The sequence below is a fragment of the Felis catus genome, chromosome X (assembly GCF_018350175.1).
Source record: "Felis catus isolate Fca126 chromosome X, F.catus_Fca126_mat1.0, whole genome shotgun sequence".
Classification (NCBI taxonomy): domain Eukaryota; kingdom Metazoa; phylum Chordata; class Mammalia; order Carnivora; family Felidae; genus Felis; species Felis catus.
The window spans coordinates 20795395-20812101 of NC_058386.1; the positions used below are offsets into that span (position 1 = coordinate 20795395).

At 38.5% G+C, this 16707-nt stretch overlaps 1 protein-coding gene and 1 non-coding gene across 4 annotated transcripts in view; both read left to right on the forward strand.

Moving 5' to 3' along the window:
• Positions 1-16707, forward strand: part of POLA1 (DNA polymerase alpha 1, catalytic subunit) — a 302724-nt gene that overhangs the window by 44553 nt on the left and 241464 nt on the right. For all 3 annotated transcript variants that reach the window (XM_006943631.5, XM_019823691.2, XM_045051163.1), the window contains exons 20-26: positions 32-207; positions 2283-2412; positions 2907-3026; positions 4115-4214; positions 7231-7355; positions 12371-12520; positions 12933-13055. In XM_006943631.5, the coding sequence (XP_006943693.1) occupies positions 32-207; positions 2283-2412; positions 2907-3026; positions 4115-4214; positions 7231-7355; positions 12371-12520; positions 12933-13055 (924 nt within the window). The remainder of the gene's footprint in view (positions 1-31; positions 208-2282; positions 2413-2906; positions 3027-4114; positions 4215-7230; positions 7356-12370; positions 12521-12932; positions 13056-16707) is intronic.
• Positions 6343-6472, forward strand: LOC111558858. The gene has a single exon (XR_002739984.1).

Here is a 16707-nt window from a genome sequence, read left to right on the forward strand (position 1 = left end):
ATGGCATTTGCTTTTTGTCCTTCCCCTGTAGGGCAGGAGTGGACTTGGTGAAAGAAATGCTACCTGTGGCCGAATGATCTGTGATGTGGAAATTTCGGCAAAGGAATTAATTCGTTGTAAAAGCTACCATTTGTCTGAACTTGTTCAACAGGTTCTGAAATCTGAAAGGGTTGTGATCCCAGTGGAAAATATACGAAATATGTACAGGTATGCTCCTGGATGCTTCGGAATTTGTCTGCCTTGAAATGAGCGATAGCAAGAGGCCAGCATCACCATGAGGCTGGAGGGACAGGAGAGTGTGGTGTTCTGGAGGGGAACTGCCTCCGTGTCAGTACCAGCATCTCTGTGACTTTAATAATTTGAATTATTTTGCCTCTTGAATTATTCTCAGTTTATCAGTTTACCTCCATCTCCCTCACCCATCCTAATCTCATCTAGGTGTTTCTCAAGAGCGGTTTGGAAATTGATGTGATATTTAGGTTTCCACCCTTAATTCATTAATTCAGAAGTTAGTATAAATCTTTTAGAAATAGAAAAACTGAGACATCATGAAGTTATGTGGAGATGCTACTTGGTTATTTCTTTTTTCCATCTTTATTGAAGTAGAATTGACAAATAGAAATTGTATATATTTAATGTGTTCAAATTAATGTCTTATAAATGTATACATTGGGAAATAATTACCATAGTCAAGCTGATTAACATATCTGTCACCTCACATGGTTACTGTTTCTTTTCTTTTTTGTGTGGTTACAACACTGTAGATGTACCCTCTCAGCAAATTTCAAGTACACAATGTGGTATGGCTAACTGTAGTCACATTGCTGTATATTAGACCTTCTGAACTCATTCATTTTGTACAACTGAACCTTTGTGCTTCTTTCCTAAATAAGATTTCTTCTACTCCTCTTGCCACTTCTCATTGTTTTCTTCCCATGCCTCCCAAGTCCTTGGACTGCTTCTCTTTCTGACTACACTCCCTCTAGGGTGAGCTCGTGGAGTCTCAGCACTTCACTAGTATGTGGGTGGTGATACCTCCTGCTTTGGTATCTTCACCTTCAGCCTCTCCCTTGAATTCCAGACTCCTGTATGCACCTGCCTGTTCTACCTGATGTCTAATATGAACCTCCACCCTAACTTGTTCAGAAGCTCAACTCCTGATATTTTCCCCTAGGCTCCTCTTGGAGTTTTTCCCTAAGAGTGACACCTCTTAATTTTCCAGTACTACTGGAAACCTCCAAAGTTATCTTCAGCCCAAAACCTTTGAGGCTTCCATGGGTCCTCTTTCTGATAGATATCCCATGTTTGAGCCATCACAAAGTCCTGTCAGCTCTGTCTTCAAAATAGATCTAGATTTGACCCCTTCTTTTCCCCTCTATTGAACCTATCCTGGTCCAAGCTACCCTCCCCTTTCCCTGAATTAATGAGTCTTATGTCAGCTTCTTCTTTGGTCTCTTTGATTTTGCCCTTGACCCTTTGCTGTCTGTTTTCAACCCAGGAACCAGGGGTATCTTGCTAAAGTTAAGTCAGATACTGCACTCTGCTCAAAATCTTCCGGTGACTTTCTCTTTCATTTAGAGTAAAAACCAAAGTTCTTACTGTGACTTACAAGGTCCTTTACAGTGTGTGTCTCTGCCTTTTACTCTGTCCTTCTGACCTTTTGAATGTGCCGTTCTCCTCAGACATCCGTCCGCAAGGATTGCCCCCTTACCTCTTCAAACAGTTCTTTAGTCCAAGTCACCTCTTTCCTGGTCCCCTAACTAAATAAAATTACATTCTCTGCTCCTGACACTTAATATTTCCTTTGCTTCTTAATCTTTTCTCCTTAACACTGAACATTATATAACATACCTTTTATATGTATTTTAACTTATACTCTGTCTCCCCCCTTGAAGACCTAAGCCCCACGAGGATGGGTATTTTTGTCTTCTGGTTACAGCCAGAATCTATTTGCCTGGCACATAGTCGGCGTGTAATACCTACTTACTAGATGGATTGAATATATCGATTTGGGTAGTTTCCAGGTTGTAGTTAATGCATAACTTTACTTTGTATTTATGGGATTTTGTGTGTGTGTGTTTTGGAGAAGGGCATTGGGATCAGTGACATGAATGAATTCGTAGTTTCATACTAACCTTATTTTAAATTGTTTCCAAAGCCAAGGTGCCATTGCTCTGAAGTTAATCATAGCAAATTTTTTTGTAATATTTTATGAAGTCCTGATTATAGTCATTGTTTCCTTTAATTACTTGATTCTGTTTCATTCTTACTTTTCTGTACAGTGAATCTTCTCATCTGTTGTACCTGTTGGAACACACCTGGAAAGATGCCAGGTTCATTTTGCAGATCATGTGTGAGCTAAATGTTCTTCCATTAGCATTGCAGATCACTAACATCGCCGGGAACATTATGGTAAATTTAACTTAGAAAGGGGGAAAAAGCATTTCCTGTTGGATTCAGTGTTTGCTTGGGGTAGTTGTTATATGATAATGAGCCTAAATGCATGCTTATAAAATGAGTAACTTGTACTCTGAAAGCTGGGCTTCTTTTGTAAAATGAACTGGCTGTGAGAAGGGGAGGAAAACCAGGTGCAGACTATGTTGAAATTTGGGTGAACATAAGGATCATCTCTAACATCTGGATGTGTCTGATTTGCGGAACGGTCTATTTGGCAGTAAAGAAATAGCCCAAGTTGCCAGTATTTTAAGCTTTCTTTGTCTCTTTTTAACTATAGTGCTTAAAGAAAACGTTAGGATTAATTTTGTACCTTCTTATTTTTAAAGCAGCTCTTATTAGGAAGAATGATTGTGGAAGAGGTGCCATGATTAAATTTACCACCTCAAAGTTGGTTTTGTTTGTTATTTGTTAGGGTTTTGAGCTCAAATTTAAAACATTCTCTTTCATAGTCTAGGACCCTGATGGGCGGACGAGCCGAACGTAATGAGTTCTTGTTGCTTCATGCATTTTATGAAAACAACTATATTGTGCCTGACAAGCAGATTTTCAGAAAGCCTCAGCAAAAACTGGTGGGTCCACAATTGCATAGGGTTTTGCTGTTTTTTTTTTTTTTTTTTTTAAATCCTCTCCCCTTTTATTACTTAGGTGGCTTTTATCACGGTGATAACTTGTGCTTCCAAAATAATGAATCCTCTGTATACTCTCGAAACCATGTCAGATTTGTTCCTTTGTGTTTCGGTGGTGATTTCCTTCTTTACTTTTTTTCTGTGTAGATAAAAATTTTATGTGAAATATGAACTACCTTGAGGATAGCATTAAGCCTCTTTGATGGATGACCATACAAGGAAGGTATTGCGCCACCCTAGCTGTATCCAAAGTTAGACACCAGTTAAACCTTTTATTTCCTTAAATGCACGAGCCTTTATTTTTTGTTGCTTTGTTGCAGCTTTATGTGCTAGCAGGATCAGGTCACCACAGTCAGTTTTCTGAAGTGGCCTCCTTGACATTGAAACTAAAACTTAGCTATTCTTTTGTTAGCACTGATAGCCATTTGACTCAAAAGGGGAATTTAATGTTAAGATGGTTCACCTTCCTGGATTTGCTTTGTGCACATCAAAATTGGTATAAAGAATATTAACTTACAGGAGTTTGACTTCTGTTGAGGTATTGAATATTGATTGGTTATTAATAAGCTACCTGGAATGAATTTTCAGTCTACAGACACACTCATTTTAAGGTGTCCAAATTAGAATAATGACTATATCTGTATGAAATAGTTTATATTTCTGCATCATGATTGTTAGAGTGATGAATTTAAGCGGACTCTTCTACCTTAGATTTTACAGAATATGAAGTGTTGTATTTTTAGTATCCATTGATTTAAAAATAAAAGGTTCTATGAATTCAGAAACGTTTTCAAGTAAAATTTGCATATGTATTAACTCAGGGCTACAATGTTTTGGCAACTCCCACGCTTGGCCTTTGGGTTTGTGAGCATGTTACAGTAACTGTTGTTCCACAGAGGTGGGACCACTAGCTAAAAGTGAAGGTTGTTTGTTAGAACTGTGTACTGCGGTTGGAGAAGGGGGAATCCTAAAACTTCTTAATTAGTTTATTAGTTGCTGGCTGCTGAAGTTGTCATTCCATTTGACATTAGGGAGATGAAGATGAAGACCTCGATGGAGATGCCAATAAATACAAGAAAGGACGTAAGAAAGCAGCTTATGCCGGAGGCTTGGTACTGGACCCTAAAGCTGGTAAGGCTGTGCGGCAGGTTGCTTTGCCCCTGGTGTTAAGGAATTTTTAATGCAGACCTGGGCTTGAGAAGCTAGAAGACCTGAATTGTATTTTCTAGGTTAGCAAATAGGTCTTGTAATGACCTTATTTTGTTTTAGGTTCTTTTGAAAGTCTCGTTTGCCGGTCACCTGACCTGAATTAACATGAATATTTTTTATTTGCTGCGTTCCAAGAAAGCTTTGTTTATGGACACTGAAGTTTAAATTTTGTGTAATGTTTGCATATCATGAGATAGTCTGTTTTAAAAAATTTTTTTTGACTGTTTAAGGATGTAAACACTATTATTGGCTCGTGAGTGGTACACAAAGAAGGGGTAGGCTCAGTTGGGTCTGCACAGAGTTTGCTAGCCCCTAGTCCAGTATAGAGCCCTTTGCCTTCTGGTGGGAGCACCTGTGGCTTGTCCCATCTGCTCTGGAGGGCTGGCTCTGCCTCTGCCTGAGCTGCCAGGACCCATTAGGCTGGACGGCAAAGTTAAAGGGAGTACGGACAGTAACCACCACATTGAACTTTAACGGCAGAGTAACCAGTTCTTATTGTCATTAATGGCAAAGAAGCTGTTTGGTGGTATGCAGAGCTAGACGGGATCTTTTTTTTTTTAACCCTCAACTATTTTTAAGTGTACAGTTAAGTAGCGTTAAGTGTATTTACATCGTTGTATGGGAATAATGTGAATTTTATCAAGTAACTTGAACTCTGAGTAGGAGACATTTTTGACAAAAGTGATTTTATTATTGGGGCAGCTGGGTGGCTGTGTCAGTTAAGCTTCCAAGTGTTGATTTCGGCTTGGGTCATGATCTCACGGTTTGTGGGTTCTAGCCCTGCGTCGGGCCCTGCGTTGTTAGGCTACTTGGGATTCTCTCTCATTCCCTCTTTGCCCTTCCCCTGCTTGTGCGTGCTTGCTCTCTCTCCCTCTCTCTCTCAAATAAGCTTTTTTAAAAAAGTGATTTTTATTAGTTGTATTGAAAAAGATCTGTAGTCCTTTGGTGTTAGATAGATCTAGGCTTAAATTCTGTCTGTGTGATCTTGGGCTCCCTCTTGAACTTCTGTAAGCCTTGTTTTCCTCTTCTGTAAAATGGAGATAGAAATATAGACCCTTGAAATTAATACAACACTGTATGTTAACTACACCAGAATTTTTTTTTTTAATTTTTTTTTTCAACGTTTATTTATTTTTGGGACAGAGAGAGACAGAGCATGAACGGGGGATGGGCAGAGAGAGAGGGAGACACAGAATCGGAAACAGGCTCCAGGCTCTGAGCCATCAGCCCAGAGCCTGACGCGGGGCTCGAACTCACAGACCTCGAGATTGTGACCTGGCTGAAGTCGGACGCTTAACCGACTGAGCCACCCAGGCGCCCCTACACCAGAATTTTTTAAATGTTTATTTTTGAGAGAGAGAACGCAAGCGGGGAAGGGCAGAGAGAGAGGGACGGAAGATCTGAAGTGGGCTCTGCGCTGTCAGCAGCGTTGAATGTGGGGCTGAAACTCACAAACTGTGAGGTCATGACCTGGGCTGAAGTCTGCTGCTCAACTGACTGAGCCACCCAGGTGCTCCCAGAATTTTATTTTTGACTACATTAGAATTAAATTTTTTTTAATGTTTATTTTTTGAGAAAGAGCCAGAGCGTGAGTGGGGGAGGGGCAGAGAGAGAGGAGACAGAATGTGAAGCAGGCTCCAGGGTCTGAGCTGTCCGCATGGAGCCCGATGTGCGGCCTGAACCCACAAACTACGAGATCGTGACCTGAGCTGAAGTCAGACCCTTAACTGACTGAGCCACCCAGGCATCCCTTGACTACACTAGAATTCAAAAAAAAAAAAAAAAATCTCCCACACAGGGATTTAAGGAAAAAAATGATTATTTATTTTTTGCATATAATTTATTGTCAAGTTAGCTAACATACAGTGTATACAGTGTGCTCTTGGCTTCAGGAGTAGATTCCTGTGATTCATCACTTATATACAACACCCAGTGCTCATCCCAGTAAGTGCCCTCCTCGCTGTACGTCACCCATAAAATGATTGTTTGGTATAGTGCTTGACAGAGTATGCTATCAATATGTTTGCTGTTGGTTTTATTTTTTTAATACTGGACATTTATTTTGATTCAGTTTCTTCTTAAGGTGAAGATAACTCTTTGTAAATGTCCTAGAGAAATATAGTAGCTTTCTGTTCACCCTTTGCAAGTGAAAAGGGTGGATCGTTCCACTGCTGACATTTATATACGTCTCTTGTCTGATTTTAACACCATTTGTGTACAGGTGAGTGGGCTTCCCATTTTATTCTTATGATGGTAAAATATGTATATATACACACACACACACCAGTGAGTAGTTATATATATATGTGTATATGTATATATATATGTGTATACACATATTACATATGTGTATTACATATATATGTGTACACATATATATACGTGTGTGTGTGTGTATACACATATATATATATGTGTATACACACACACACACACACACACACACATATATATATATATATATATATATATATATATATATACATGGATCACTAAATATTTTGGGGGCAGAGGTGGTAGGGTAGGTGGGAGGGAATGCTTACTTGAAGGAGAATTTTACAACATTTTTTTGAAATGGATATGACACCTATCTAAAGTAACTGATATGAGAAGGTGTTTGCCCATCATAATGGTGTACTTTGGGGCTGCTGTGGAAAGGTTCATTGTAGCTGGTTTCAAGGTAAGACAGGATCTCTTTTTTCCTCTTTGGTGACCTGAGTTTTCACTCTAATACAAGTTGTTTTTATGGAGTGATAGTTGAGTACTTTTTTCTATTGGTGTAACTCACAGCTTTCAATGTTATATTGTATTTAATATACATACTACATTCTGTAGTTCTTCTAATGTTATGTTTTGACACATCTGCTTTTTTGTAACCCCCCTTCCCCCACCTCCTTTTTTCTTAAAGGCTTTTTGTAACATGACTTTTTTATTGCAGGTTTATATGATAAGTTTATTTTGCTCCTGGACTTCAACAGTTTGTATCCTTCCATCATTCAGGAATTCAATATTTGTTTTACAACAGTGCAAAGAGTTGCTTCAGAGGCACATAAAGCTACAGAGGTTGGTATTCAATTTGGGGGCTCTTTAAATTGAGATTAAAAACACTGTTTAAAGAAGGAAGAGAACCAAAGGGGTTAGCATTCTAGTTTTTCCTCTTAAGGATACAATTTGTCTTTTCTTAGTGGTCAAAACAGGGGGAAGGTTGAGTAGATGGAAATTTTCACTTGTTCTGTATCATTTTTATTTAACAACTTTATTGAGATGTAATCCATATACCGTGCATTTCATCCATTTCAGGTGTACAATTTAATGGCTTTTAGTGTAGTCACTGAGTTTGCAACCTTTGCCACAGTCAATTTTAGGGCATTTTCGTTACTCCCCAAAGAACCCCCCTACCTTTTAGCTGTACCCTCCCTCACTCCCTCCTTTCCTTCCAGACCTTGACAACTAGTAATCTTTCTGCCTCCGTAGGTTTATGTACTTTGGACATTTCACATAGATGGAATCATATGTGACCTTTTATGTCGGGCTTATTTCACTTAGCATACTGTTGTCAAGATTCATCTGCACTATAGCATGTATTAGTACTTCATTCCTGTTTATTGCTGAATACTATTCCATTGTATGGATCTGTATCACATTTTTATGATATATATGATATGTAGGATATATTTGATATATATGACATATCTGTGATATATGGTACGTATATATTTATATATATATACACACACATATATATAAATCACACATTTATTTTAGAATCATCTTGTCAGTTTATGCAACAATGCCTGCTCTGCTTTTGATAGGGATTGTACTGGATCTTTAGATTGATTTGGGAAGTATTGCCATCTTAATGTTAAGCCTTCCAATCCATGAAAATTGGGTCTTTCCATTTAATTAGGTCTTTAATTCCTTTCAGTGATGTTTTCTAGTTTTCACTGTACAACTCTTCTTTTGTTAAATTTATTCCTAAATATTTCATTCTTGATGCTATTGTAAGTGAAATTGTTTATTTTATTTTTGGATTGTGCATTGCTAGTGTATTGAAATATAACTGATTTTTGTGAACTGATCTTGTATCCTGCAACTTTGCTGAAGTCATTTATCGGCTCTAATAGTTTTATGGATTTGTTAGGGTTGTCTACATATTGTATGTTATCTGCAAAAGTAGTGTTAATTCTTTCTTTATAATCTGGCTGCCTTATATTCCTTCTTCTTTTTTTTGCTTAATGGCTCTGGCTAGAACCTCCAGTACAATACCGAATAGAATTGGCAAGAGCAGACACCTTTTTCTTGTTCCTGGTCTTAGGGGGAAAGTATGCAGCCTTTATTTCACCATTAAGTATGATGTTAACTGGGGGTTTTCCATAGATGGCGTTTATCAGGTTGAGGAAATTCCCTTCTGTTCCTAGTTTGTTGCGTGTTTTTATCGTGAATGGGTATTGGATTTTGTCAACTACTTTTTCTTTATTGAGATGATCATGTGCTTTTTGTCCTTTATTCTCTTTATGTTTTGTTTTCCTTTTTTAGATGTTTATGCATTTTCAAGAGAGAGAGAGAGAGAGAGAGAGTGTGTGTGTGTGTGTGTGTGTGTGCGCGCGCGCGTGCGCGTGCGGGAAGGGCAGGAAGAGAGGGGGACAGAGGATCCCAAGCAGGCTCTGTGCTGACAGCATTGAGCCTAGTGCAGGACTGAACTCCAGAACAGCGAGATCATGATCTGAGCTGAAGTTGGATGCTCAGCTGACTGAGCCACTCAGGCGCCCCTGTCCTTTATTCTTTTAATATGGCATATGACATTGATTTTCATGTGTTGTTCTGTGTTCCTGGGATAAATTCCACTTGGTCTTGGTGTATAATCCTTTTTATATGTTTCTGCTTTCAGTTTGCTAGTATTTTGTTGAAAAGTTTTTTGTTTGTATTCATAAGGGCTTTTGGTATATATTTGTCTTTTCTTGTTTTTGTCTTGTTTTGGTATGGTATTAGGATAATAATAGCCTCATAGAATGAGTTGGGAGGTGTTTCCTCCTCTTCTGTTTTTTTTTTTTTTTTTTTTTTTTTTTTGGAGAATTTGTGAAGGATTCATGTTAATTCTGCTTTAAATATTTGGTAGAGTTCACCAGTTAAATTATCTAGTCTTAAGATTTCTTTCTTTCTCTCTCTTTTTTTTGATTTCCAATTCAATCTTCGTTTTATGTCTATTCAGACTTTCTATTCCTCCTTGAGTTCATTTTGGTCTTTCTAGGAACTTGTCTATTTCATGTAGGTTTATCTAATTTGTTGTCATAAAAGTGTTCATGGTATTCCCTTCTGATCGTTGTTTCTTTAAGGTCATTAGTAATATCCCTCTTTTATTCCTGATTTTAGTAATTTGAGTCATTTTTTTTGTCAATATAGCTAAAAGTATGTCAGTTTTGCTGATCTTTACAAAGAAAGAACTTTGGTTTTGGTAATTTTCTCTATCTCCTGTATTTCCATTATAATCTTTCTTCCTTTTTTGTGCTTTTGTTGGTTTAGTTTGCCCTTATTTTTCTAATTTCTTAAGGTGGAAGGTTAGGTTATGGATTTGAAATCTTTTCTACTAATATAGATACTTACAGCTATGAATTTTCCGGCAAGTACTGCGTTAGTTTCATCCCATTAGTTTTGGTATATCATTCATGCCTTTGTTGTTAGGCCCCTTCACCATCAATTGACCATTGATCTGACTTCTGCTGTCACCATCACTTAGTTTTGCTTATTCTGGAACTTCATATAAGTGGAGCGGTACATTATGTACTCTTTGGTATCTGGCTTTTTTGCTCAACATAATGTTTTTGAGGTTCATGCATGTTGTTGCATTATCAGTAGTTCTTTCCTTTGTGTTACTGAGAAGTATTCCACACTTTATTTATCTAGTTTCCTGAAATAAGCATTTGGGTTTTCAGTGTGTAGCTATTATTAATAAGCCTGCTATGAACATTCACATCTTTTTCTGGACATGTGCTTTCGTTTTGGGGGGTAGATACCTAAGGAGGGAATTGGCTGGTTTGTATGGGAAGTGTGTGTTTAACCTGAAAAGAAACTGCTGAATTATTTTCCTAAGTAGTTATACCGTGTTACACATTCCCACTAGCCATGAATATGAGTTGTTCCACATCATCTCCAACACTTGGTATTTTTATTCTTTTAAATTTTGGCCATGTAAGCCTTTCTTAATGATTCCTTGCACTACACGGTGAATCTTTTTGAAAGAATCTTTTGAATTATTTCACATTGATTTTAATCTAGTGATTAGTCAACAGTTTTACGTAGGGCTTAATAACTTAATGTGTGGTTCTTCATATGTAAAGCTTATATAACTGACTCTCAGTAGGGAATTTGATTAGATGTGGTTCTCTAACAGTAAAAGATGTAAAGTAATAAAGTAAAATATTATCTCTATATATTGTTTTTCTCTGATTCTTTGTACCTGTGGCAGAAGATGTGTATTTACTCTCCCACTCCAGATTTCACATGTCTTTTAGTTCCAACCACATGCTTTGGAGCTGTTTTTTAGCCCCACTTCTGTCTTCCCAGAAGAGAGAATCTTAAAGGCTTGCTTAAGTGGGTGAGCATGCCTGGTACCATATGCTGTGACCACAGGAGTGAGTTCACAGAGTACAAACATGGCTGCTAAGGATGGGCCTTTCTGTGGGACTAGAGGATAATCTTACAGAGAAGGAATTTGGGTAGACATCTCCAAAGGGTGGTGACTGCACTTGACTAATAATGTTCGTTGGGCTCTGTCCTGCTATAGTATGTGAGCCTTGTGATAATTGTTGTGATCCGACCTCCTTCATTCCCCTCCACTGTTTTGTTTATTTGAGCTTTCCAGTTAGGGTTTCAGGTATATAATGGAATCATTTCAGAGTTGGAAGGGACCTTAAAGGTCATCTAAGAAATACTCTACACGTAGCAGTTTATAGGTTCTATATCATTGTTTTGTGCAGTATTTGATCCTCGAAATAGCTAGTGCCACACAGTTAGTGTTGGTTGAGCTGGGCCAGATCCTTTCAGTTAAGTTTTTATTTGACCTCTCTAGTTGCTGTAAATAAATGGGAATGTGTACCAAGATCTCTTTAATAGGTTTGCTATCATCGTCTGCTGTTTTCAAAAACAATAGGTCCCTGTTTATTATAAGATTGTTCATTTGAAAATATTGATCTTTATAAAATCAGATACCTAGTAAAGGCTGGGTTATCAAATGGCATTGACTTGCCGTACTTGAAGCCAAGAGGTTTATTTTTAATTGTGAACCTTTGAAAGGGCAAGTGTGCCTGGCTTTTCTTTTCAGCCTGTTAATAGAATTAATGGAGGCTTCAGAAAAATGGTCTAATGCTTTTCCTGCTTTTTGCTGCTGTAAATTTTCATATAAGAAAACTTCTGGTTACTATTCTAAAATGTTGCTATTCTTTTACCAATTGCAGAGCAATTTACAGATAAAAGGTCCTACATAAATGCTAAGGAACATGTATATATTAATTTTTAGAAATTTCACGGCCTATTTAAATATGTGCTCCAAATTCCTGAAGGAAATTTGCTGATTTAGCATTTGGGGTTCTAGTTTTTAGTGGAAAATATTCACAGTAATTGCCACGATTCTCTGTAGTTGTAAAAGTGTTAATGGCATTTTGTTTGGGAGTATGTATGACTTAAAACAGGAGTTGTGCTGCAGTTTTTTTTTTTTTTTCAGTAAATCCTAGAGGTCTCAGTGTTTCTTTTCAAAACAATTTCCCCAAACATGTTGCTCCCCAATCTTTTTGAAGAGAGGAGAGGAATATATATAGAAATTGATCCCTTTAAATGATATCTGCGTTTGTCAATAATGAGAGAGGGGAGATACTGGGAACGAGGCTGTTAGAAGTGGGAGAAGAGGGCGGTGTGGACTTGTTCTCAGCTTTTTCTTTGCCATCCATATGCTGTTGACCTATAGTTAGGCAAGAAAGTAGCTTTTCAAGATGTGATCATTGCATAAAGTGCCCACAAAATACTATTTTTGAAAATTGTTTTATGAAAGCTTGATTTGTCTGAAATTTCTGTTGTATGTTCATCAGGATGGAGAACAAGAACAGATCCCTGAGCTGCCAGACCCAAACTTAGAAATGGGTATTTTGCCCAGAGAGATCCGGAAGCTGGTAGAGAGGAGAAAGCAAGTCAAACAACTAATGAAACAGCAAGATTTAAATCCAGACCTGGTTCTTCAGGTATATCTTTTCACTGAGAGACATCTGAGTGACAGTCTCCGCTTTTAGAATTTGATTATCTAGTAGTGTTTTACAGATGATGCTGTGGGCAACTCATGGGCTTATTTTAAGTTTGTGGGCAGGAAACACATTCACAAACACTAGAATGCCTCAGAATGGAAGACACCTCTATCTGCAAAGCCCTATCTGGACCAAACCCTTCTCACTTCTGGGAGCTTTGGAGTCTGTGTTTGCTTGCTTCCAGAAGGTCAGGGAATCATGCATCTGGGAGGATGGGCTGAGTGTGTTAAGAGTTCTTTTTTTTCCTGGACATGGAGGGTTACTCCTTGTCATTGGTGGTCTAGAAAGAGATCTAATGTAATTATTAAGCATCTGCAAATACTGTTTGTCTTTTGTCCTTGTGTGCCTACAGTATGACATTCGACAGAAGGCTTTGAAGCTCACAGCGAATAGTATGTATGGCTGCCTGGGATTTTCCTACAGCAGATTTTACGCCAAACCACTGGCTGCTTTGGTGACCTACAAAGGAAGGGAGGTAAATGGTGTCACATTCATAGCTCTAAAGATGAGAGTGTTTTTAACTATACGTGTTACAGCATGGGAGAGCCAAGTTGTTACCTAGTTACACAGCTTCAAATGCCCCTTTCTTGGGACAAATTCAAGACAGATAGATTTGTAAGTATGGATCCATTCATTCATCCATTGACAGAGTATTTATTGAGCGTCTACTCTGTACCATACATTGTGAAGGGGGTAGAGTGTTGAGCAAGACATAAAAGGTTCCCCTGCATCATGCAGGTCACATTCTGTCTAGAGCAGAGGTATAAAGTGGCATGCGGTGGGGCCTTGGGATGGGGAGAGGGTAGTTTGGGAAAATAGACTTGTAAATACATGAATAAACAAACATAAAAAATAAGAGGATGTGGTAGAACTAAATGTTGTGCTGGTAATTAAAACAGGGTGATGGGCTAGTTTGATGTTAAGATGGCTGGTTTAAATTGGTCAGGAAAGGCTTCTTTAGGAGGTAACAGGAATGAGAGCAAAGTGACATCAGGAAGCAAGTTTGCCTGTGTATTAGGTTGGAGTACAGGGGAAAGGAAGAGATGAAGGAGAATGCCTCCATGTCAGCCCTATAGCTGGTTCGCTTATGGAGCCATTTACTAGGATGGAGAAATCTGCACGAGGGAAACAAACCCCAAGAAAGTCTTAACAGTAGAGAACAGGGAGGGTGGGAGATGGGCTAGATGGGTGATGGGCATTAAGGAGGACGCTTGTTGTGATGAGCCCTGGATGTTGTAGGTAAGTGATGAATCACTGAATTCTTTTTTTTTTTTTTTAATTTTTTTTTCAACGTTTTTATTTATTTTTGGGACAGAGAGAGAGCATGAACGGGGGAGGGGCAGAGAGAGAGGGAGACACAGAATCGGAAACAGGCTCCAGGCTCTGAGCCATCAGCCCAGAGCCTGACGCGGGGCTCGAACTCCCGGACCGCGAGATCGTGACCTGGCTGAAGTCGGACGCTTAACCGACTGCGCCACCCAGGCGCCCCTGAATTCTTTTTTTTTAATGTTTATTTCTGAGACAGAGAGAGACAGAGCATGAGTGGGGTAGGGCAGAGAGAGAGAGGGAGACACAGAATCCGAAGCAGGCTCCAGGCTCTGAGCTGTCAGCACAGAGCCCGACGCGGGGCCTGAACCCACAAGCTGTGGGTTCATGACCTAAGCTGAAGTCGGTCGCCCAACTGACTGAGTCACCCAGGTGCCCCTGATGAATCACTGAATTCTACTCTGCAAACCAATATTGCACTGTATGTTAACTAACTAAAATTTAAATAAGTATGTATATATGTATGTATATATACGTATGTGTATATGTATGTGTATATACGTATGTATGTATAAAAGAGAAATCTGGGAGAGAGGGATTAAGAGTACTCTTTTGGTTTTGAGATTTGTAATAGATCTCTAGGCATGTTAAGTAGGCAGTTGGATATAGAAATCCACAATTCCAGGAATAGATGAGGAGTGGAGTTAGGGATTGAGAGTTATTGGCTTTAGAAAGATGAGCCAGATATGAAACCGATTTGAGGTACTGTCACTTTGTGACAATATAAGCTTCACTTGCTTTAGCCCCACCTGTGTGGGTTTTTCTTAATTTGTAAAGGAATAGTTATGTTAAATATTAAATTCCCTTTCACTCCCGTAAGCTATTTATTCCTGCCAGTGGATTTGAGACTACTCAATCTTAAGGAGGTAGTTCGTGGTTATGAGTGGAATGCTCAGGGATGGCAAAACTATGGCCCATGGGCTAAATTCAGCCTGCCATCTATTTTTGTAAGTAAAGTTTTATTGGAACACAGCCACGGTTATTTGTTTATGTTTTGTTTGTGGCTGTTTTTTGCATTACAGTAGCAGAATTGAGTAGTCACGGTGGAGACTTGCATGGTCTGCAAAACTTAAAATATTTGCCATCTGGCCCTTTTCAGAAAACAGATTTCCTGATCCCTGCTTTAGAGTCTAGACCAGCACTGTCCGGTAAATCTTGAGATGATGAAAATTTTCTCCATCTGCAGTTTATAATACAATAGGCCACTAGCCCACGTGGCTAGTGAGCATTTGATATCAGGCTAGCGTCGACTTGCTGAGGAGCTGGATTTTGAGTTTTATTTAATTATAATTAAAATAAATTTAATTATCCACATGTGAGTAGTGGCTCCTGTATTAGTCAGCCGAGATCTTGCTGGCATGAAACAAACAGGATGTTCAGAGGTGCTCCGGTGTTGACACCCATATCTCATAGACTTGGCTCAGGGCACAGTGAGGAAGGGCAAAACATGTATTAAACACCAGCAATATATGAGAAGCTTCCAGATGAATTATTTCTCTAAAACCCCACAAGAATCCATTGGTATGGCTAATAACATTCCCATTTTGCAGATGAGGAAGCTAAGACTCAGAGGCGAAGCGTAACAAGTGATTCTTTTGAATTGGGATCCATATTTTCCTGATTATAAGGCTTTTACTACAGTAGTATTATCTACCCCATCTCATGGTGTCTTTCATGACTGTGCTTCTGTTTATATTTTCTTACTCCTCAAAGGGCATCTTTTTTGCTACTCATCTCAAGACACAGGCCCTTTTTACACGGGAAGATACAGGCATTTCAGGAGCTAGTTGAAGTGAGGGAAGGATGTTTTCAGTTTCTTAGGCTAAGTTTACTTTAATATTATTTAAATTTTATTTCTGTGTATATATCCAGTGGCTTCTGATAGAATACCATCTTATTTTTGTATTAGGAAATGCACTCACTTTGCCCCAACTGGGTGATAATACATGGGTTGACTATTGAGATTGGATCAAGGTTACTCTTAAGTTTCTCACGAGAGGCAATAGTTGACAATTTACTCCCTTGGAGAGTGCCTCTTGCTGTTGGGAAATCCCTGTTGTTACATTTTCTGCATTGGCTCAGAAATCCACAAGCTTAAAAGGGCACTGTTGATAATGATAAGCCCCAAATTTGTCCAGTGATCTCCCCCACTCCCCTAATCCATTGTACTTTAAGGGCAATATTTTTGTTTAGCTTGATCTTTAATAGGGTATTTAAACTCATTTTTAATTTTGCTGTTGTATAAAATACAGCAGTAACAAATCTTTATAAACTATTAAAAAAACCTCTGCTCTCTCCACTAAGAAACAAAACGTTTCAGACACATCTAGAAATAATTGTATGTGATTTAAATACTTGGTTTCTACTTTCCCCTTGTCTCTTTCCCCTTTGCTCCTTCCCACAAATAAAAAAATATAACAACTACGGAAAGTCGGCCTTGAAAGTAATGGGAGGTTAATGAGAAATAATAATTACACGGTTGCTCCCTGGAAATCTTATTCTAGAAGAAGATTCAAAGCCACCTACAGAAATTATTTACTAAAATAAAACTGATTGTTAAAGTATTGGTGATAATTATTAGCACTGGTGGATGGAAATATTCTCTGTGGTAATCATTCTTGGGTTTACTAGCATTTTGCATATATACTATTAGGCCTTTGTGATTTCAAACGTTTCTTGATTTTTTTTTAATGTTTTATTTATTTTTGAGACAGAGAAAGAGCATGAACGGGGGAGGGTCAGAGAGAGAGGGAGACACAGAATGTGAAGCAGGCTCCAGGCTCTGAGCTGTCAGCACAGAG